We start from the raw sequence: 23336 nt of genomic DNA, 5'->3' as shown, positions 1-23336 counted from the left end.
AGACAACCACACTTAAGCCAAGATTCCTTCTGAAATTTCCTCCATCATCCATCAGGAGAGGGAGCAGAGATTGAGAAGCTGAGTCTCATTGGAGGCAATAACGTCTGCTTGAACCAGGGTAGGTATTTCAGACTGCAAATTATCTCGCATCTTTGTTCTATTGCATGACATTGGATGTGAGAATACAGAAAGGCAATCCAGGACAGAAGTGCACGGAGCACGAGGCCAGGATCCATCCCAGTAAACTGATGTAAGTTGTATCACCCAGCCTGGGAGCACCTCTACCTCTGGGAGCTCCTGCAAGGAACGCCTGCAAACCCTCAAAACCCGTGTTTGGAATGCAAAGGGTGACTTCAGTCAGTGAGCCCCCAAAGAAATCAAAAATGAAAAATAAAAGAAAGTTTCCCATTTTCAGCAGAAACTCTGAGGGTTACCAGGACGGCGTGAGTCACAGCAGGAGGGAGATCACAAACAACCCAAGCAGGGCCAGAGAGACCTGGGGTGAATTCTGTGTTAAATCTCATCAAAACTCTCTGGAAAATGCCAGAATTTACTCTATGCCCCACAGTGGGAAGACTTAAAAGAAAAGACGGACATGATTTCTGATGTCCTGATCCCAGTCAGCATCACCAACATTACCAATTACAACAACATTACCAATTACAGCCTGCTCCAACATCTCCGTGTGTCACGGATCCAGAGAAACAAACACAAAGATGCACTTATTTTGCAGAAGCCTGTTGTCAGTACTCATACATTTGGTTGGTTTTCCTTGGGAGTGCTGCACTGCCATACACAATGTCACCCCCCTCTGTAAGTGCATCCTTCCAACAGCCTCTGAGCACCCCATGGAGCTGCTGTGTCTCTGTTCATTGCCAGGGAGTTGGACTAAGTGATATTCGAGGGTCCCTTCCAACTCAAATGATCCTATGAACATCACCCATTTTTTATAGTGCTATAAATAACAGTAAAGCAGCTATAGTACAGTGAGCTCCACTTGAACAAGTTCCGTAATATTTTTATTTATCTACATGAGCCCCACACCTCCCACTTGGCCCTCTGAAACGAGCTCTGATTCATACCTCAGTTTTAATAAGGAACAAATGAGGCATCCTCCATACACAGTTGGCAGCAGCATTAAGCCCTTGGGCAGTGTAAAGCACCGTCACCCTCATGACCTCTCACACAAGCTGAGGATCTGAACCTGGGACATTCCACCTCCACCCCATGGTTGCTGCATGTATTTTTTCACATTCAGAAATCGTAGAATGGTTTGGGTTGGAAGGGAGCCTCAAAGGTGCAGCGCACAGGGACACCCACAGCTCAGCAGTGCTCACAGCCCCGTCCAGCCTGACCTTGGCTGTCTGCAGGGACGGGGCACCACCGCCTCTCTGGGCAACCTGTGCCAGCGCCTCACCGCCCTCACTGCCAAACCTTCTTCCTTACATCCGCTCTAAATCTCCCCTCTTTGAGTCTGAAGTCATTTCTCAGTGGTCCTGCTGAGTGCCCCATACTGCTCACACCCAACATCAGACACAGAGGATGAAAGCCCTCAGAACCTCTGCACGCAGGTGACCCTGTTCCCCAGTGTCCTCAAGAGCATTCTGACTTCAAGGCTACAAATCATATTGAAAATTAATTCAGAAGTCGAGCCAACACAAATTTGCTATCAGACTTCTCCGAGCTTGACTTGTAAGCTGCTTGCAGCAGGCACAGCACTCGCCTGTCCCTGCCTCTCCCTTCCTGCTCCTCACTCACACGTTCAGGTGTTTGTCTGCAGATGAGTTGCAGTCACGTTGAGCTGAAAAGTTTCCGGCGCTGAGTCAGGCAGTGGGAACAGCAGCAGCCAACACTCTGAGCTCGTATGATGCAAGCCAACTGTGGTCAGAGTTTGTCCTCTTGATAGAGGACAAAGAGCAGCAATGGTCCTATGGGCACTGTGCACTGATGCATGTAGAAATGCTCGCTTTGCAGCAAGAAAAGGGAAGGAGCAAGGCGCCTTTTAACTTTCCCACCTACAGTAAGTAGCACCAGCCCTGGGTCTTGATGGCTTTCAGAGTTTGTGCACCAACATGAAGAAAACCACCCGTCCGATCTATCTGCTGAGAAAGTACACACAGATTCACCCCCCAAAATCAACCTGAAAATGGGCAGAAACCTGAAGATCTCAAATGATTCACCAAGGGAAAAGTACAAGCAAGAATATCGTTGCATGTTACTCACATGGGTCGCATGACTGGCTCTGGAAGCTGCAGGGTGAGGCTGCGAGGAAGGACAGGGTTTGTGCAGCTCTGAAGGCAGTGCAGCAGAAGGGCTCATTCCATTGGAGTCCCAGCACAGTGGTCCTGCATAACAGCCAGAAACAGGCTACAGTGAGGGCTTGGGTCCCTTTTCTGAGTATCCTGCAACAGCATTTCTTTACAGGAACATGTAATTAACAGCCTCACTTTCCTCTCACTGAAGCAAAACTGAAGCTCTGCAGATGAACAAGGAAGGCTTTGTGTAATGTGAAAACAGTGATACTTCTTATGACCAATACTCGCCATTTGTAAAGCTGTTCTCAAAATTTGCCTAACTGTCGACACAGATTTCAGATGAAACTCGCTTTCTGAGAGCCTCTCATTTGACTGGATTGCAAATCCTAGAAAGGCATCATGCTTTGGGCTCACACAGTGCAAGAACTCCCAAACACAGCTACCAATGGCTCAAAAAGCTGTATCCAACCAAGGCACGAGCCCAAACTCAGTAGAGCAAACCAGAGGCTTCACCACCTCTTTTGCCATTGAGACGTTGGCCCAGGCTTGCACAGTTGCTGGTGGTAGATATTCTGCCACTGCAGATCAGACCTTGTGCCAGAAACCACACCGTGGGGCTGCCTCTAGCTGGTTCATTCCAAGCCTGAGCCCTGCCCCTGTTACCAAGGCAAAAACTTAAGCCCAAATTGTCACAGGGAAAGTCAAACCACCGGCGTGTGGTCCTGTCTGGAAACCTTCACACTGAGAGCTCTCTGAGAGCACATTTGGCCCTGGAGTTCCATCGAGAAATAGGACTCAGCAGCTCCACAGCATCCTCAGCCCGAAACCTGCAGTGTTCAGCTGCAGAGGAGTGGGCAGAGAGCTGCAGAGAGCAGCGGGATCATGGCAAGATGTGAATCTGCACAGAAGTTCCCACCGCATCATTCAGCGCATGCTATTCTGTGGCCTCCTTGGAACACCTGGGAAAGCCCAGGCAAGGTGCAATCCACCTGCAGATCCCACCCCAGCTGGCCACTAAGGAGATTGAGCCAGCCTGGTTTAGGGGAGCCATTAGGAAGTCTAAGGAAAAATAACTGGAGAAGTTTTCTAGGGGGGGAGGGCGGTTCCTATCCATATCCCCCATAGATTGGCATCTGGCTTAGTTGCATACTGGGCTTTTGAACAGGATTTTTTTCCATCTTATTCAGCCTTTGGCTACGCTGTTTCCCTTGGGAGCTCCCATTAGGGCTTAATTACACCTTTAATAATCGAGTTAATAATTCATTGGCAAAATTTCCCCCTCTTCTTTGATGGCTGCTGGTTTTGTAGAAGGCCTTTCAAGCCTGTCTCCACTTGACTAACTGAAAGCAGCACTTATCAGCCTGTTCTCATCATCAAAGCACAGATGGAGCTGTGTCACCTGCCTCCAGAGACACCGATGGGTGTTGGGATAGAATCACAGAATGGCTCAGGCTGGAAACATTGACCCCACTCTGTGAGCACTGAACCCAGTTTAGACAAGGAGATGGGTTACATCTTCCTTTGGCCCTCGTGCTTAAGAGAGGCTGCAAGCTTTACAAACTGATTTTATATCCACACGAAGGAAAAAAAACCTAAACACGTGCCCAGCTCTGGTTCCTGGTCAGGCCACGCTGGGGTCAGTTTGCAAAGCAGCACTGTGGGGTTCAGAGGGAGAATCTGTGCTGCTTCTGATCAGAAAGAATGGGAAAACCAAAAACAAACTCAAAAAACAAAGATAAACCACCCAACCAAAACAGCACCTGGACTAAAAGGCAGAATTAAAAGCTTGGTAAAATGGAAGCAGCATTGTCTGCCATGAAGACATGCATACTGCTGACAGCTCTGCGCTGGGAGGGAAGGATGAATGCCGACTGTGGTCAGCAGGAACAGAAGAAATGGCACTTTCTGGTTGGAATCAGCCTGTAGCAGGCTGGCACTAGGTGATGTTAAAGGTCCCTTCCAACTCAAACCATCCTGTGATTCTATGATCTGAGTGGCCCCTTCCAACTCAAGCCATTCTATGTCTCTGAGGTGGCTGCCACTGGAGCAACAAGCAGGGTCTGTTCTAAAGCGAAATGGTGCTCTGGGATTGGCAGCTGGAATTCTTCCTGCACCCTGCAGGACCTGTGTTTGGGTGAGAAAGGAGAATCCCACTGCCACAGCCGACGGTGGCACACGCTGTGTCCCCTCTGTCACCCATCCGCTGGGCGAAGCTGCCACCTGCCGGCCCTCACCCACACCCTTCATCCAACCCTCATCAAAATGGACATCTGGAAGCACAGCGACGTCCAAACACATCAGCACGAGCCGTGGGAGCAACACGCCAGCAGCACCCGATGGCAGGTCGAAGGAGAAATGCTCAATCCAGACGTTGCCATGTAAGGCACAGCGCTGACAGCTGTCTAAACATCAGTGCTACGTAATTCTGAGTGCAGAATTATGGGATGCTTCCTTCCATTCCAGATGCACAAAACGTGTTTCATTAGTGCTGTCTGCTCCCTGGAAACGGAGGGACTTTCCTTAGTCCCTCCACCAGCCTTATCTTCCAGTGAGCGAAGTTCTCACTGTGCAATGTTCTACTGCATGAAATGCAGGTGCAGAAACCAGCCCTCACTGTACCCCATGGTTCTCATGAAATACCCACAGCTGCACTTGAGTTTCCAGTTGATCCTCTCCATCATTTCTCATTCTCTTACCAGTCATCGGTTTTGCACTCACTGCTTATGCAGCTTATATCCCACACTATTTCACTTCCATGTGCTCTGAGCCAGGCACAGATCCGTGCTGAACGTTGGCCATGAGAGCAACTCAACCTTCAGGAACCCTCACCCAAAACAGTAGGATTCACACGGAGCAGAGCAGCACCAATTGTGGGATTCTCCCTTCTGTCTCCCTGTGCTCTGCAGTGCATCAGACATCATGGCAAGAACACAAGAAAAGGCAAAACATGCTCTCACAAGTTGGAAATGGCATCTGCATTCACTAAAACTCTTGTTTTTTTCTTCGAAACTCCACGCATTTGGGTCACTGTAGAGTTCCACGTCCCATACAAATACCTGACCTCAACCAGCACGCAGATGCCCTCATTCCTCGTTGGATTATGTCCACTTCTGCACCTAAAACCAAACATTACACACCAAATATGAAGAGTCCGTTGTGGTTTTGTTGCTTTTTTTTTCTTTTTTTTCTCCAGACTAGAGCAGGCCAGGTGATTTCCAAAGAAAGAATTTTAAGTCTCCTTTATGTTTACAGAAGGGTCGAATTTTCATACCGCGCGGGTTGGATTACACATTAAACTGTTATAATCATTTATCCCCTTACAATCGCAGCGCTGAGAGCACACAGCCTGGGTCCCTTGGAGTTTAAGTGCATCGCCCAGCAGCGTGCCAAGCCAGGTGAATAAATTCAGAGCTTTCAGGACAGGGCTGCCAATGGCAGACATGAAGGCTATGGGAAACGCTCAGCCATAGATCACGTTTTCCACGCCTGTCTTCCTCCCCGCTCCTGGCCAAAACCTCGAGCAGCGACAAGAGGTGAAAATTTGGCTCTCCTTCCAACACCCCATTTTCCCATTTATCTCCACCAAAACTCCCGACGAGAAAAAGCACAAAAACTTGCTGGAATCAGACTGAAGTCTGAACTTCCTACACTTGGAATGGAATGAATTTTCTCTGCCTTTTGAAGTCACTGCCTCAGCACAGGGCACGAACCTGCACCGTGCCGGAGGTCCTTAAGGTTCCCCAGTACTTGCCTAATGTTTTCTGTTTTATCTGATAACATCAGAGAAAAATGAAACAAATCGGATCATACTGTTCCAATTATGAGTCGCTACAGTGAGGCAAAGCTGGACTTTCCCAGCTAAACCTCTCAATATTGTGAAAATATTCTGACTCAATTATTCTAATTTGTTCCTTCTAACATCTGAGAGACAACATCTGAAACAAAAGAAGAAACGCTCATAAAATTAACCGAGAGGCTCAATGTTTTTATGAAGGGAAAAGCATTGCTTTCAGTTTCGCTTGCCAGCCGTGTCGACGCTCAGTTAGTCAGAATTCAAGCGTTGTCTGAAGAAATGGGGCATTGCAGCCCAACAAGGGAGGTGCAAAGGCTCAGAGCACAGCACTGAATCCTGTCCTGTCGTTCAGTCACTGGATACTCAGAAACTACACCAACTTTTTGATTGCATATACCATAAAACACCACCACCACCTCACAGCCAACCACAGGTAGGATGCCCAGGGATTGGGACCTTACACCTCCCTGGCTGGGGCAGATGATCTTTTGCACCATTTGTTGCCTCTTCCCTCCAGTGTGAAGCTTCTCTTGGGCATCAGCTGTGAAACGAGTGGAGACTTTCACTGTTTTTGCTGGGGAATAGAGCTCAATCTTCACTAATACCAATGCTGGCCCCAGGGCCACGTGAAATCGTTTATTCTAGAGCTTTTGCTATAGCATGCATCACCTCAGCAGATGAGAACCTCACCGGTTAATTAACGCAAATTAACAAGGTGTACTCGTGCCCCGTGCTTTCCAGGAAATCTGTCCACTGGGAGACTTTTCAGGAATGACCAAAGCACGAATGGCTGCAGCAAAGCATGCAGAGCGCTCTGCGTAATCTGTGGGCACTGAAAGCCAAAACAAACCCAACTGCTGACAACAGAAAATAAGAAGTGGGAAGGAGAGGAGGCCAGGAAGGGCCGAGCTCACAGCAGAGTGCAGCACAGTTCCTCCTTCTCCATCTGGCCATACATGTGGGGAGCAGCTCACCTCCGTCCCCATCCCCGATGTCTTCAAGGCTTGCTGAAGATGGATCCCAATGCCGCTGCCTGATGCTTCTGGGACAACTCCTCTTGCATTCCACCTGGACAGAAGGCAGCTGGGATGGGACTCAGCATGTTTTATGGGGAGCATTGCCTTTTTCTGACCCTGAAATCACAGCTCTCTGTTGTTGACCCGTGCTGAAATGGCCTCTCGTCCAGCAGGAAGAGTAAGGTTGGCAGATTTGCTCCTGAGAGGTTGAGCAACTCGCTGAGAAGTGGGTCAAAGCAGGAGCAAGGGAAAGGCCTCTGGCGGTGCTTCATCACCTGCTCACAGGTATTGAGATTTGTTGTTGTTTTTCCTTCCTGACTCTTCTGGCTTATTTGGAAATTAGTGACGTTTAAAGATCCCACACCTGCAAGCAAGTAGTTGAGCACGTCTTCATTTAATTAAAGAAGGCCAATCCCTGAGACCTCAAGTGTGAAGAACGTGCAAACGTGAGCTGAGCACATTTACGATTCAGAAACAGACTACAAGGGGAATAAAGTTTTCTAAGAGCTTTCAGCAGCACGCAGAACTTCACGTGGCATCATCCCTCCTCTGCTGGGTTCCTCTCAGGACTGAGGTATGAGCTCACCCACTGCCCTGAAGCACAGTGAGGTCCAACCAGCATCCCCAGGAATGCAAAGGTTCAGAGCTCAGAGTGGAGTCTGAAGGTTACAGCCTTGACGTTTGAAGGAGCAGCAGGCTTTGGAATGAAGCAGTTTGATGGTATCGTATATACTTTGTTTTCAGACTTGTAAACTGAGAGCAGAAGTTGTCCTATTGAGCAATACGTACGGAATGGTCCATACTTTTGTTAAGGGCTTCACTCCCTGGGAAGAACAAACACGGCAGCCCATGTGAGTTGCAGCCCTGAGGAATTGTTGCTCCCAGTGCTCCTGATTATATCAGCTGCCATTCAGCTGGCTGTAAAAATACAGTTTGTCCCAGGGGAAAGCAGAACATACAAAAGCTATGGAGTGCAATGGGGTGTCAGATGAAGCCCTCTGTTACTGAGGGTTGTAGTGTCACTCCAGTGCCTCACTGACCCGAACAGCTCAAGTGTTAGCAGAAAAACATCTGCCTTTTGAGGTCTGCATGCCAGCACTCCATTTGCATCCTCAACAGAGAGGGCACGAGCCACACAGGCATCAATTCAAAGTACCTCCAAGCGGTCACTGCCCCTTAGGACCCAGGTTATGCTGCTTTCGAGGGAGAAAGAGTTGTTCTGCCATCAGAACATCAAGGGTCCATCGAAACTGGAGCGTTGTTTCCACGTCACTCTTCAAAACTCAGTCCTGCAGTGAAATGAGACAGTGGTCACTGGCCATACCTTGGGTAGCTCCCATTGCACAGCAGTGTTATCAGGGCTGGGGAAAGCCACTTCTCACTGTGTGTACAGGAGCCAAATCCAAAGCTCGTCTGTCCCTCTCAAACAGTCTCTGCATGCTAACACAAAGGTTTGTTGCTAATAGTTTAGATCTTAATAAGCCCCACGGAGAGCACTAGCCTTGTGTGACTGGGTGCTCTGTGTGCACACCAAGAAAATGGATTTCTGTGCCAAACAATTTACAGCCTAATCCAAGAAATGGGTGACAAAAAGGCACAGCTCTCATCTCCACTTTACAGGCAGGGGGTCAGGGAAATTAAGACACGAACCCACACGGCAGCCTGTAAAAACCATCAAAGGGACCCAGCTGTGACTTGGTGCAAACCATCCCAGCTCTGCACAGAGCTTCTACCTCAACTCGTAGCCCATCACAAGCATGATGCCCTCAGTACATCCAACGGCAGGGAGGAGAAAGGGCACCTGAGCTGGAAAAGGATGTGGAGAATCAATGGCAGCGCTCTCAGGGCTGCTGCCCCCTGCGGAGCTGCAGGCAGCATGCGTCCCCTCCTGCTTTGCACAGCTGTGAGGTTTGCACCATAGCTTCGGTTCCCCATTTGGCTTCTGACTTTTTTGTTCTGGAATTATTGGAATGATAACAAAGGGGCTGCGTATTTAATCTGCCAATTGGCATTTCTTTCACCCGGTAAATATTTAATTCCTTTTTTCTTTCTTTCTTTTTTTTTTTTGTAAGACCGCCTCACTCGAGCTGTGCTTCCATTAACCTCTTGACCCTGGATAAAGAGGCCCAAACTCCAAGCAACACCTGCATTTTTGCATTTCCCCATTTCCCTACACAAACTCACCCCCAGGCAGCTCCATACCCCAAAGAGCTGCACCATCTTCCCCCCTCCCCTGACATCAGGTGCATTTCTGGGCAACGTGAGATGGCTGCACCACAGCAGAGCACTCATAGAATCACAGAACCAAAGAATGGCCTGGGTTGCAAAGAACCACAGTGCTCATCCAGCTCCAACCCCTGCTGTGTGCAGGTCACCAACCAGCAGCCCAGGCTGCCCAGAGCCACATCCAGCCTGGCCTTGAATGCCTGCAGGGATGGGGCATCCACAGCCTCCTTGGGCAACCTGTGCCAGTGCATCACCATCCTCTGAATGAAAAAATTCCTCCTCATATCCAACCTAAACCTCTTTTGTCTCGGTTTAAAACCATTTCCCCCTTGGCCTATCACTATCCATCCTCATAAACAGCCGTTCCCCCTCCTATTTATATGCTCCATTCAAGTATACACAAGGCCATAGCGAGGTCTCCCTGGATCTTCTCTTTTCTTCTCTTTCTCTTTTCTAAGCTAGGTTGGATCCCTCAACCTTTCCTCATAGGAGAGGTGCTCCAGCCCTCCGCTCATCTTCGTGGCCCTCTTCTGGACCATGCTGTGTGTTGGCTCAGTAGCAGACCTTCCCAGCTCAGTGTGGTCTGACGGGAGATGCACAATATATAATGAAAGATTAGCTCAATCAAAGGGAAGACAGCAGTGCTTTCATGGGAACTTACCACCTGGGAACAAAAAATCAACGTGGCAATAAACCAACCCAAACAATTCCTGCGTTAAACTGGTTCGATCTGAGAGTCCCATCCTCTGCAGCAGGCACAACTCTCACATACTGATTCATGACTCAAGAACAAACAGAGCAAGAACAATCCGAAGCAATTATCACCTGCCACTAATGAATATATATCTGTAGATGAGACCTGCACAAGCATAGCACTCTTCCCATTTGCCCTCTTCAACAAACTCTCCCTTATACTTTCCCACTTCTTGTGGTGTTTCTCTTCTACACCCCCATTTCTTGCAGTTCAGTGCCTGAGCTCAAGAGGAAATGAAGGTCTGGTTATCAGAGCTGCTCGCACACCACTTGTCACCTATCCTGCTGCAGTGGAACCGAACGCAGCTGGATGTGTCTCTCAGACCTGTTGGCTCATAAGGTGCACTTCCTTATTTTCAGATAAATACCAGATGTCACAATTATTAAAGCAAAGCCAAGAGTAAATACTACACACAGCCCTGAGCAAATAAAGCAGCGCAATCACCTCCGTGCAGTTTCACAGACCTGTTTTTCAGGGTTCTGCTCTTATTCATTGTGTTGTTGTCCAGAGATTAGCACAGCAGTGTCTGGGTCACATTTCACCACGAGGTTGTTGACTTTGGGCATCCCGAGCTCAGTTCTACAGAACCTTTTCTGCTGCAGCCACGTTGGGGCAGCATTACCTGCCAACAGTGCTGAACAGATTGGGTGAAGCCCATTGGGAACGAAATGTGACCTCTGTGTATGGGAAAGGGACCGGGAAACCTGACCCCAATTTACCACCTATTGTTGTCTACCACTCTCACCAGTTCTGTTCAGAAGGGAAAAATGGACTGCAGGCCTTCATTGGCTTATCTCCACTTGAGGCATTCCTTTTAATGATTAACCTTAAAGAAGTCAATTGTGACGGAGCTAATTTGCAGTTCATAGGAGAGCATTCACTGTTTGGGCCATCTTAGTTCTGGTTTGGTTCAGCTGCTCTACAGCAGAATGACAAATGGGCAAAGCACTATGGAACACAGTTAATGGGGAGTTCTGGGGTGGGTTTGTTCGCCCACACGCCCTGTATTAAATATATATTGATAGGACAAGGGGAAATGGCTTCCAATTAGAACAGGGGGATTTAGAGCAGATGTAAGGAAGAAGGTTTGGCAGTGAGGGCGGTGAGGCGCTGGCACAGGTTGCCCAGAGAGGCGGTGGTGCCCCGTCCCTGCAGACAGCCAAGGTCAGGCTGGACGGGGCTGTGAGCACTGCTGAGCTGTGGGTGTCCCTGTGCGCTGCAGGGAGCAGCAGCATACAGCCCTTGATGCTCCCTTGCAACCCAAACCATTCTATGGTTCTACATGCATGAAAATCCCACAGGTAACAAATATTTCCATTCTAACACTTTCTGGCATCACCAGTGGAGAATCACATCACTGCCTTCGGAACCGGCTCCGTGCATTCAGTCCCCGAGGTTTTGCACATCTCAAAGAGCCAACGCAGAGATGAGATGCTGAGATCATTGAGATGAGTTTGATGTGAAACCGATGCATCGAGGAACTTCATGGAGGAACATTCAATTGCCACAAAGAAAGAAGTGTGAAGGCCCCAATACAAATAGCACTCTGTGCTTCATGTCAAGCTTGCACTTAATTTAAGTGCTTTGCTGAATTCCTGCCAGCAAAGGCAGAGCAGAGATACTACAAGAGAAAACAAGACAAGGAGCAGCCACGTATCCCAGAGTGACATCCTGCTCTGGATCACCAACAAGCCTGACATGGAAAACAAGTCTTAAGCAGAAAGCAACCAACCAACCAGCCTATTATTGAGCATTTTAGAAGCACAGTAGGACAAGAAGAAAGGATTCTCAAACAGAAGGGATGAATGAATGAAAACCATCCGAAAAGCTTGTATGCGGGAGCTCAGTTTCATGTGCGGTAACTCAGCTCTCGACGCACGCAAGAAAGGACTTCAAGGAGCAACGCATGGCTGTGGCTGTCAGGGACAGGGCTGAGACAACAGGAGAGGCAGAGTTATGAAAGAGATGGAGAAACTGAGCCTTGTGCCTGGCTGCCAGCCACGGCGTCGTATTTTAACAGCTAAGCAAGTAAACGATCCTTTGAAAAGAAGGCTGTAAATAGAGAAGGTGGCTCGAGTACCCAGCGTCAAAAAGGTGTGTTTGCAGCTCTGGCTCGTGGACACAGAGTGTTAACCCTGACTGTGCTCCATAAATGCAATGAGTTTAAGCCAAGGGTTCTGCATGGGCCAAGTAAAACAGTGCTCCTCTTGTCACATCCATAGAATCGTAGGATCATCTGAGTTGGAAGGGATCCTTAAAGCTCACCTTAAAGCTCACCTCTTCCAGCTGCCCTGCAACCAACAGGGACATGGCTGAGGCATAGCGTGAAACAAACTGGGGAACACAGGGAAGCCCTCAGACATCCAAACGGTTTCAACAGGAGATCTGGAAACCGTGTTCCAGACACCCCCGTGTGCCTCGAGAGAAACACTGCTGCTCCTCACCCATCTCTTTGCTGTCCGGTTGGTTTTGGGAGCTGACTTATTCTATTCGCCTTTGCTAGGGAGGGTTTCCTTCGGTCTGATTCACAGCACCATCTCGTGGCACGAGTTGGGATGCCACAAACAGGATTTCCTATTTTTGCCCATTATTTTTCCACCATCAGTTGGGTCTGAAGCAAAGAGTGTGCACGTTTCTGGGGGTCTGAGCTGAAGGGGTACACAGTAATGCCAAGAATAAGTGTCTAAGAGCTCAGATCTCCCTAGAGGGGAAAATGGAAGAGTGCTCTGCTCTGACTCCCCACCCCACACCATTCTAAGGTGTAAAAACCACAGTGAATCCGACCAGCGTGTGGGACTCAGAGCTACAAACCTGATCCCCAGATTCCTGGGAAAGAAATGGCTGAACCCACCCTGAGCTGCAGAGTGGCCTGAACAGAACAGAACATGGCAAATACAGATATACGGCCTGTTGGCATCGCTGCCCAACGCACTCATTCGCGCCTGCAAACATGGATCAGTTATGGAGAGCTCCTTATCAGCCCATCACAGCCACCTGTGAGCTGGGACCATTGCTTTCCAGAGCCTGTTTTAATTAGCAGCTACACTTAATGGGCTTCAGAGTGCAGATCCACACCTTGTGGCTCCTGAAATCTTACCTTGGCAAAGAAAGCAGGAAGGAACAAACAGAAGAAAGATCTGTCTCTGCACCCAGCGACACCCACCTGAGAGGCAGAACTGACCCAGAAGATGGAGGCAGGCATGGAGACGTTGGTGGGCATCCAGGTGTAAGAATTTGGAGGTGCTGTGGCTGCTATGTGCTCATCCTGGTCCACACATGTGATGCAGGTGGGCACCAGCACAGAGAGCATCAGGAGGAGCCCAGGGTCACCCACTCCCTGGCAGCAGGCACCTGGCTTACCCGGGTAAAACGGAGGCACAGAGGTGTAATGGAGCACAGGAGCTGCACTCTGGTCCATGCTCTTGTCCTCCTGCAGCATGCACAATGCCCATCAGTGGAAGAGACTGCATCCCCACCATGGTGCATCAGAGCCAGGGGCAGCAGGTGGAGTGGAACATGGGGACATCCCCGATCCAGTCCCTGTCACCCCAGCATGCAGCCAGGCCATACCTTACCTGGAGCATCGCCCCTGTGTCCTACCCGCCCCATGGGGCAGCTGTGCACAGAAACCTGGCCCCAAGCACCCCTTCACCGTGGGTGCTGTCACGGAGCAGGACCTGCCCTCAGAAGCACTTGCAGTCTTGGGGTCGGTCCTGCTGTACCCCGGCTGCAGCACCGCTCCCAGAGCGCTCAGGAAGAGGGCAGGCATCCTCACACCCCCATTTCTCCGCTTCCATACGCAGTGTGTGGCTGGAAGCAACGCTACAACCACCCATAACACCAGGACCAGAGCCCTGCCGGGCCACCAGGGAGGTTTATTTGCCACGGAACAGAGCCACGACAAAGCTGAGGTGCAGGAAGCTTTCCCCGCGGCGGCCCTGGAGCGAGGAGCAGCTGCGTGCTGCCGCCTCCTCTAAACCCTCAGAGTCCTCCAAGCGCAGCTCTGCCCCTGAGCTTCGGTCAGCACGGCGGTCCGGCGGCCTCAGTCACTGCCGACCACGTCGGGGTTGCGCAGCCGCCCCAGCATCTCGCTCAGCATTTGGTTGCACAGGGCCGAGTAGGGGTTGAGCAGCACCAGCTGCTGCCGTGCGAAGGCGCTGCCCAGCCGCGCCGCCTGCTGGAAGTCCCGCCGGGCGTCGTCGTCACGGCCCTGCAGCCGACGGATCAACCCGCGCTGCACCAGGCTTTGGCACGCGGCTCGGCCGCAGCCCCGGCCCAGGCGGACGGCGGCATCCAGGTCCCGCAGAGCGCCTGGACGGGGCGAGAGGCGGCGGGGGAACGTGGGGCGGCCCGGGGCCGTGGCGCTCGGCCGGTGCCGCGGTCCTTACCTGCCACGTCGCCCTTGAGGCGCAGTGCCTGTGCGCGGTTGTTGTAGGCCGAGGCGCGCTGGGGCAGCAGGCGGATGGCCTCGCTGAAGCGCTCCAGGGCCGCGCTCACATCCCCGGATTCGGCAGCAGAAACGCCCTGCAGCTCCAGGTCCCTCACCTGCTCCAGCAGCTCCGGCTCGAAGGCCTCCTCCTCTGTGCGGGGAAGAGACGTCCCTCGTCCCAGCGCGCGGTGACACCGGGGCAGCGGCGGGAGCCCCAGCGCTCAATGCAGGCGGAGCCCCTTCCACCCCCCGTGGGAAGGATCCAGCGGCACTCCGAGCCGCGTCTGCCTCACCTTCGTGCCGAACGTCCTCGTCCTCGTCCAGCCCGGGGATGTCACCAAAGGGAGTGCTGGGGTTGAAGATGGTCTGCAGCACGGCTCTGTCGTTGGCGGTGGCCATGGCGCAGTGAGGGGCAGCGGGGCGCCCGGCCGCCTGTTAACGTTCACCCATCGCCTCCTATCCCAGCCCGGCTGCGGCTCCTCCGCCCACCGACGCGGCCGACTCCCACGTCCCCCCCAGCACGGCGCCGCCGGGCTGCGACAAGGGATCCCCGCCACCATCAGCGCCCCGTGGACGGGGGACGGCAGCCCGGCCTCGGAACAAACGAGCAGCAGCCCTCTGCAGCAATAAACTTGACATGTTTATTAATTAAACTATCACTTAAATAAAAAAAAGTGCATAGAAAATAAACATGTTTAAAAACTCCTTTTTTTTTTTTTGTCGTCGGTTTTTTTTTTTTTCCGTTGTTTTTTTTTCCTTTTTTTTTTTTTTTTTTTTTTTTTACAACTATGTACACTTTTTATTTTTTTATTTTTTATTTTTTTACATTCAGTCTTTTGCAGAGCTTTCAGCAATTTATTATTATTTTTTTTTTAATTAACTATTAAAGTATTTCCTTCTTCCCTGTGCCAGGGAGTTAACACTGATGTACTTTAGACACGTTGGTTTTTTTTTTTTGTTTGTTTTGTTGGTTTTTTTTTAACCAAAAGAAAACCAGAAGCTCGGAAGAACACAAGGAAATAAAATAAAGGTTTGTTATACATGATAAGTTGTCAGGAAATGTAATCCTAGAACATAACTTGGCGGAGTTTTTTTTTTTTCTTTTTTTTTCTTTTTTTCTTTTTTTTCTTTTTCTCTTTAATTGAAACAATTATTCACCTACCTGTATTTACTAAAGAGACCGTTAAGTTCAATAAAAGAAACACCACAAGTATAGATCTCGGTTGATAGACAAAAGCTACTGTACCTTGTTCAAAAGATACCAGGAAAGCACAGAGCACGTTGTTTTTCCCTATATGCAGGTGGTACCCCAACATTCATTACCAAAAGGAAAGGAAAAAAAGGAAGAAACCAAGTTGTACAAGTACTGACTGGTAACAATACAGGGCAGGAAAGCCCCCGGGCCGCCCGTTCCCATCGCCCAGCCCTCATCCAGGCACCACCTGGGAACGCACAGCCCGCGCCGTTCCTGCCCCTGTTAGCAACTGTAACACAATCCTTATCTATAGTGTTAAGAGAATTAAAAGCCATGGACCGATACTGAACTAGGCTTCATTACACGGTGCATTACTATATTAGTTCCTATATATATCGTATTTATAGTTATTAAAAAAAACTTGCAGGTGTTGAGTGTGGACCAGTAGCATGGGTTTGAATGGCATGATTCTGCACAAAGACCATCTCGCTGAAGAACCTGGTATTGCTTGGAAACGAAAGAAGGAACAATTAACAGAAAGATACCCAGCCCTTTGCAATGACCCGCTTTTCCTTTACAAAAACGAAAAGAAAGAAAGAAAGAAAAAGAAGAAAAAACCCAAAAGTCGGTTTGTACAAATAAAAATAAACGCCCTAAGGTTCCATTTTGTAGTATTTTTTCAGATATCATGATCTGTGTCAGTCCTTATAAAATATACATTCATATACTGGGAAGCTGTGCTGCGCTCAGCGGCAGGGCAGGGCGCACGGCGCGGTGCCTGATGGAAAACACACAGCAGCTGCCAAGGCTTCTCCCTGCCTTCCTTCAAGCACCCACGCTGGGCTTTGGGAGCGGGTCGGGGCCCTGCCCAGCAGCACAGCTCACCTTCTCTGGGTACAGACAGTTTCACTGGCCACGGCGGTGCCGCCACGGCGGCCGCCACAGGTATAGCAGCAAAGCGAACAGCGAGCCGGGTCTAAAGGACCCGTTCTGCTCGGCCGGTCCTCACAGGAGGAGATTTCCTGGTGCTCAGCTCCTGGGGGGGTCCCACGGCTCTCCTGCCCACCCCTCTCTTCCAGCATTTCCTATAGGAGCGGTGCTGGGGCTCCCAACTGCACAGCGCGGCCGTGAGGGACCGGGCTGAGCTGTGCAACCTGCGCACCGTTCTTGGCTTTAACCAAGCACTGCTGTCCAAAACAGAACAAGGACAAAGAGCAGCCGTGTCCGTGGAGCGGGGCCGACATTCCCTCCCCCCCCCAGACATGCTGTTTGGCCTTCTCAAGGTTATGTGCGTTCCCAAACTGTCAGTGCATCAAATCATTTCAGTAACAAATGCAGCTTCGATTGGATTCTTCTTTCAACAGTTATTACCAAATAATAATCACACAGTGCAATAAAGAAAGGAAACCAGCAGTTCCTGACCCTGTGAGAGCTGTATTTCATTCCCAGGTCAGAGGAAGAGGTCGTGGGGCCTGAAGAGCACAGATAACGGAGTGTGAGATCACGACCACCGGGGTATCGCTCAGTTCGCTCCATTCCCTACCAGCTGCCGATGCTGTTTCAGAGCAGCCTTTCCATTTGCCAGCTCGCCTACCCACAGGTCCAGCTCAGAAAAGCAAGGGTGCTTCAAGAGTTTACTGCTCCAAGGAAAATCCACTCTGTGTTTGGGTCGGGGATGAGGAGTGCACGGCGGGTGCGAGCCCCGCGCTGCCCCGGCTGGAGCTCTGGGGCCCTACTGCTCCGCTACGTTTCCACAGGACTGCGTTTGTGTGTCTGCAAAGATGTGGGTTCCCCCAGAGCAGAAAAGCGGGGCCTTCCCTTGGGGAAGCCGCTCTGGACAGAAAGGGATGCTGAGACCCCACAGGTGCCACAAGGCTGGGCCAGCAGAGCCCCTCACTGCCCCCAGGGCTGTGACTCCCCACGCTTCAGGGTGAGAAGAGCCACGCTTCCCGCTGAAATGCTCGTTCTGAACACCAGGCAAAAGGGGCGAAGCTATTTACGGTCAGTTCTCTCTTTTTTTCCTTAAATACACACAGGATACTGGTGTGTGGCAAGGCAGAATCATGCCTCCCGCCTGGGGGCACAAGCAGTTGTTCAGAGTTCCCAACAACTCCTCCAAAGCCAGGCAATTCTCCCTCCTGCCCCCATCTTGACAAGAAAATCAAAGTTTAAGGTCCAGCCAAACCTCACAGAAACAGCTACCGAAGTCAAAAAGGCAGAACAAGATTAAAAAATAAAAATAAAGTGTACCCCTCTCTCTGGAGAAAGGCTCAGACTGTGTCCAGCCAGATATTTCCTATAACCGTCCTATGAAAATAAAAAAATTATTAAAAACAGATTCTTTTAAATTAGGATAATACCACTGTTTAAAAAGCCTCGTCATAAGTGCTTTTCCCTATGAAGTGCTTCTCATAGAAAAATATACAAAATATATTTACATTTATAAAACCTTAAATACTAAACTGTAAACAGAACAGAGTAAAATCCAATGTCTCAATTTGTTTAGGCTTGGGGCTTTTTCTTTCGTTCTTTTTTCTGTTTTGTTTTTTTTTTTTCCCTTTTTTCTTTTTTTCTTTTTTTTTTTTTTCTTTTTCTTTTTAATTTTTGGAGGCGTGGAGCAGACCCAAAAGGGAGGAGCATTGACTTGAACCAGGACAATAGTGTCTTTCGATTCACTTTGACTAAGTCTGACTCTTCAGCTACCGTGATTTTCAACCGTGCCAATCGCCCATTTGTTTCCTGTGCATTTTTAAGTGCTGCACGGAGTCCACGAGGCTGGTTAGTGTTTGGCCTTGCATCTTCAGTGAATTTACACTCCATTTTGGTGCCTCTTCCTGTGCCTTTCATGGAAGATTATGGAACGACGTGCTGACTGCAGGTCAGACAGGCACGCGCCTACAGAACCACTTGCTTGTCTCCCTAGGATGCTGTTCAGTGGGGCTGCACACAAACCCCCCCTTCCCAGTTCCTGCTCTGCAGCCAACAGCAGCAGCAGCTCCCACCACTGCTTTCTTCCCTGGGGAGCAGTCCCACGGTGGCAGGGGAGCCCTTCGGTCCCTAGGTCAAAGGAGAAAGGCAGCCTCCAAAGGCAGAAGCATGGGAAAAGACTGCTTCCCTCCTTCATAGCAGGGGGAGGGTGCTGCTGAAAGAAAGCTTTTGCTCACAAAGATTTACAGCTCTGTAACCAGTTGGCACAAGCCCTTTCTCTGCTAAGGAATGCCAGGAATTCCCTTTGCACTCCAGCTGGAATTTCAGAGTGAAACACTATCCAAACCCTTCTCACTTTACTTCTGGCTGCTGTACGACCCTCTCCCCCATTCAGTCTTCCTAGATTAAAGCAGGTAAGCCGGAGCCACACGGCACAGCAGCCACCTACACCACACAGCACACCAACCAACTCACAGATAGTGTTTTGGAGATGGGTAACACAAGGAACCACAGACACTCACAAAGTTCTCAGAGTAGCTGGTCGGTGGCGTACGGTTTCTCTCCCTAGGAGAAAAGCGCAGTCACGTACTGTGCGATGGAAACTTGTGACACAGCAACCGAACGAAAACGTGAGCTCCACATTCACCTCTTTGAGCCAAGAGAGGTCAAAGGGATGGATCTGCCATCAGTCCTCTGTACTCGGGTGCGGGTCTGCCTTCCCTCCCCACTCCCACTCATTAGCCCCGTTCTGAGAAACAAATTCTGGGGGGGGGAGGGTTGGGGTGGAAAGAGAATAGCAAAAACATAATCACACTGAGGATCTTCTCCAGTCGCCCGTGTCTTTCATAAGGGTAAGTGTGCGCATGCAAGACATGAAGATGTGGACTCTGACAGAGAAACACAGCCGCCAGTTGGGTCCCTGAGCCCAGCCGATCTTCATTCCTGCCTCTGTCCTTCCCCCTCCCTGCACGAATGGCAGGGCAGGGGGTCGCTGTTAGCTTTGGTTCGCCCCACGCCCTTCAGGGCTCACTTGCAGCTCGCGGAAGTTCTTAGTTTAAAAACTTCCTGCACTTCTTGGCGCCGCAGTTACAGGGCAGTTTGTTGCTGGCGTCTTCAATGGGGAACTTGTAGTCGTAGGTGAGTTCTTCCCCCCTGTAGATTTTGCGCATGGCGAAGATGACAATGTGCTTCTGGCCATCGATGTTGATGACCCGAGAGTAGCAGTTGGGCTCACAGGAGTGATTGATGAAGCGGGCTGCATTCCCATGCATGGTGGCATCCACCACTTCCGAGTCGTCAATGCGGAACATGTAGCAACCGATCCCCTACACACAGAGAGCAGACAGACAGTTAGGCCAGGGAAGTCAAAAGCTGCTCTAATGGACAGCTGTGCTTAATTACTGCAACGTGCTGAGAGTCAAGTCATTCAGAATATCTGCAACCCTGCGTCAGTTATTTCAACCCTTTGCTCTTTGGAGCTGCAAGGTGAGACCACACTGATACGTTTCCCTGCCCATGGGAGGAAATGAATCCCAAATCCTGATGTTTCAAATGCAGTTTTCACATGCTCTATGCTTGTCCTACCTTCAGGGCCACTTCTTAGTTCTCCCAGGCTCCTCTCCCTACACAGTAACCTCACCAGTCATGTCTCACAGTGATTTATCTCATCCTATATACATCACTACTTTGCACTGAAAACTGCTTTAGGTCACTAATACAAACGCTAAAAGCATTTGAGAACTCTAAATATTCTGTGATTATACTTGGCCTGGCTTCGTTTAGATAAAATGCTTCTCCCAAGCAATGACAAAAGCTTCATGAAACAACTGCAATTTGTAGCAGGGAGGTCACTATGCAACAAAGACGTTTTAATTTGGAGGACTGATCAGTTCTTGATTTTCTTTGAGGGTTCTGGTTTACACACTTCTTTATGCTGTGAAAGCTCAAGCTCTGCTCTCACCTGTGACACCTCCTCTGGCACAGCACAGATCTTTCACTGTTTAAGATTCTCTAACTCACAGCACCATAAAAATCAACTTCACTTTCCCTCCATTCCCTGCCCATGAGAAGCACTACTCTGGCTCTGGAACTCGAAACCTCAGCACACGTTTTTGTTACAAACAACTTGAATCCCAAAGCCTCGTTAGTAACCAAGCTCTCTGTCTGCTCCGTTTCCTTGGATGACTGAATGGGAAAGGGGCTTATAATGCTTTTTAAGAAGTTCTGTGAAAGCCCTTAACTCACCTTACTGTCATAGTACTTCTCTCGTTTGTCAGTGAGGATGGAGCGAATGACATTGCCCGAATATTCAATCACCATCTCACCTGCATCAATGTTCCTTTTGCAGAACAGGCCCCGGCCGTGGATGGGAGACCTAGAAAAGCAACAGGGTGAGAGAGTATTCAAACAGCACAAGTGAAAGTCAAAAATGTTGCACCAGCACTGCAGAAAACAAATTTCATGATAGGGACCACAGTAGTATTGTTACACTTCTACAATGTAATGCCAGTGACAACAACAGTAGGTCTCTCCTGCTGCCTTAGCTGTCAGCAAGGTTTTCAGTTTTTACCTTCCACTGTCCCAGACATCAAGTTTAGATTGTCAGAACAAAACCACACCTGTAGACACCGACTGCCTCCTTGGAAGTCTTCTTCAGGTGTCGGAATCGCATGGGCATTGGCAGGTCCATACTTGTTGCCCTCCTAGAAGACAGAGACACCACTGAGTGATGTGACACCCACGAGAGCCCATGCCATGTATTATCTGGGACAGTTTCCAAGACACAAACATTCAATCACTGTGGCACCGCAGTCCGCTGAGAACACCATCAAAATTCAGTGTAATGTAAATGCACACACACACACACACACACACACACACACACACACACACACAGACTGAATGGAGAGCTGTTCTTAATCCTGTATCTTAATCTTTAAATCCTGTATCCTGATTGCTAACGAGCAATCTTTTCTACAAGTTCAATGCAGATAACTTCTTTCCTCCTCAAGTTATCATCAAAATGTCTCGTGTCAGCAGGAAAAAGAAATGTAGAAAAGACAACTGGTCTGGCTGACCGCCTTCAGCTGGTGTAGGACTGTAGGAACCTCCCTTGTTTTCCTAGGGCTTGGTAGCTTTGAAGTCTTAAGCACTACCTCAAAAAATAACAAGGTGTAACAAAAGCCGATCTCTCAGTTTTAACACCACAGCATTATCTGCCCCCCTTTAAACCTTTAAACCCTACCGCATACCGGGCTGATTTCAGCTGTACTTCCTCCTCTTCCTCATCATTTGGGTTGTATTCTGGTGGCTGTCGGTGTTTAGATGCCAAGAAATTAAACATATCAAATGCAGATTTCCTGTAATTTAACAAAGGAAGTCTGTGTTACTAACTAAAATTAATGCAAACATTTGGTTGGCAGAACAGCTTGGCATGTTTACTGTTTTACACCTTCCCCAGTCTGTCCTCTTTCACAGCTTTTTATGCATCAGGATGACACACAAGAGCTTCTGAGAACTGTGAATAAAGGCACCAGCCAGGAAAGTTTTATTAAACAAAGAAACACAACAAAAGGTGCAGACAAAGAAGATGCAATATAGCTGATTTACTGGAGAAAGTTGCTTACGTTTACTTATAAACTGAGAGCTCTCAGCACTCTCAAGATTTCCTGCTTGTGTCCTTGTTAACCTTAACAAATGCAAAGCTTACACTTGCCTCAGGTGGACTTCAGCCCTAGCAGAGCCATGTGGATTCAGAGGAGGTTCATTGGCCTCCTCTGGTTTATGAAATCTGAACTTGTAGTTGTGGCAGTGCTTTGCTCCATAAAGTTGCTCAATCAGAAACACAACGGTATCGTGGATAATCCCCAGCATCCTCAAACCATTCACACCTGGAACAGGAAACAGAGCACAAGAATGGCAAAAATGACCAAGCATATTGGGAATGGGAGCAGCAGCGCATTAAATAAAACCTGTGCTAGCCTGAAATTTTCCCAGCAGCACTGTGTTAACTAGCTAACACTCCAGGTAAGCAATTTTAATCAATTCATTAGGAGAATTTATTTTCCATTAAAAAAAAACAGCAGCTCAACTGAAATTCTGAAGGCAGTCCTAAGACCTGTTTGTTCTTACACATTCAGAAGCACATTAACCATGGTGGTGGCACTGGTCGTTACCTGCAAATGACAGCTGTTTCAGGCGGGCATTGGAGCGGGCTTCTTGAACTTTGTCGGTCAGTGACTTCCAGGCATCTGCAATTACACAGACAGAGCACAGAACTGTGAAAGAGCATCCAAGCACTGGGCACTGAGGAGCGCTGTAACAACAGCCCTGCTGTCAGTTTTGGCACACTGCATCACATTTCCATCAGCACCATCAGCAGACTTTTATGTACGGGTGCAGTACACTGTTTTCTTATAAAATGTTCATATCTAAATAAAATAAACTGAGAACACGAAGCTTTCATTCCACCTATGGACTATAAATTCTCCAAAATTCACTGTGGAAGAAAGGGAAATGAGTTTCTTCAGTTCTTGTAGGACAAGTCTAGGTGTCGTACTGTCTGAGTTGTGCCATTTCTTTCCAACACATGGTTCAAACCATTGGTCAAGAGATAAAATTGGGATAGTGACATCACATTTTTCAACAGAAACCACGTATTGTTAGGAACGAGGACTGTTCTAGGGCTGTACATTAGGAGAAGTTGTTTCTCAGTTAAAGGTCTGTGAAAATAAATAATGC

General features: G+C 49.1%; 2 protein-coding genes across 2 annotated transcripts in view; both read right to left on the bottom strand.

The window, feature by feature from the left end:
* Window positions 1–14086: 14086 nt before the first annotated feature.
* Window positions 14087–14872, bottom strand: TTC36 (tetratricopeptide repeat domain 36; the record flags this gene model as incomplete). The annotated part of the gene is made up of 3 exons (XM_079545737.1): window positions 14087–14355; window positions 14433–14624; window positions 14767–14872. The coding sequence occupies 3 exons, from the start codon at window positions 14870–14872 to the stop codon at window positions 14087–14089; spliced, it is 567 nt and encodes a 188-aa protein (XP_079401863.1).
* A 4614-nt stretch (window positions 14873–19486) lies between these two features.
* The window catches only part of KMT2A (lysine methyltransferase 2A), a 41942-nt gene continuing 38092 nt past the window's right edge, over window positions 19487–23336 (bottom strand). Inside the window, exons 31-36 of the mRNA XM_079545913.1 lie at window positions 22772–22846; window positions 22306–22486; window positions 21848–21955; window positions 21215–21298; window positions 20841–20970; window positions 19487–19921 (exon numbers count right to left, since the gene is read on the bottom strand). Coding sequence (XP_079402039.1) covers window positions 19646–19921; window positions 20841–20970; window positions 21215–21298; window positions 21848–21955; window positions 22306–22486; window positions 22772–22846 — 854 coding nt within the window. The 3' untranslated portion in view covers window positions 19487–19645. The remainder of the gene's footprint in view (window positions 19922–20840; window positions 20971–21214; window positions 21299–21847; window positions 21956–22305; window positions 22487–22771; window positions 22847–23336) is intronic.

Source organism: Tetrao urogallus (genome assembly GCF_951394365.1).
Source record: "Tetrao urogallus genome assembly, chromosome: 22".
Taxonomy (NCBI): Eukaryota; Metazoa; Chordata; class Aves; order Galliformes; family Phasianidae; genus Tetrao; species Tetrao urogallus.
The sequence above is the reverse complement of the archived record's forward strand: the minus strand, read 5'-3'. Positions and strand labels throughout refer to the sequence as shown.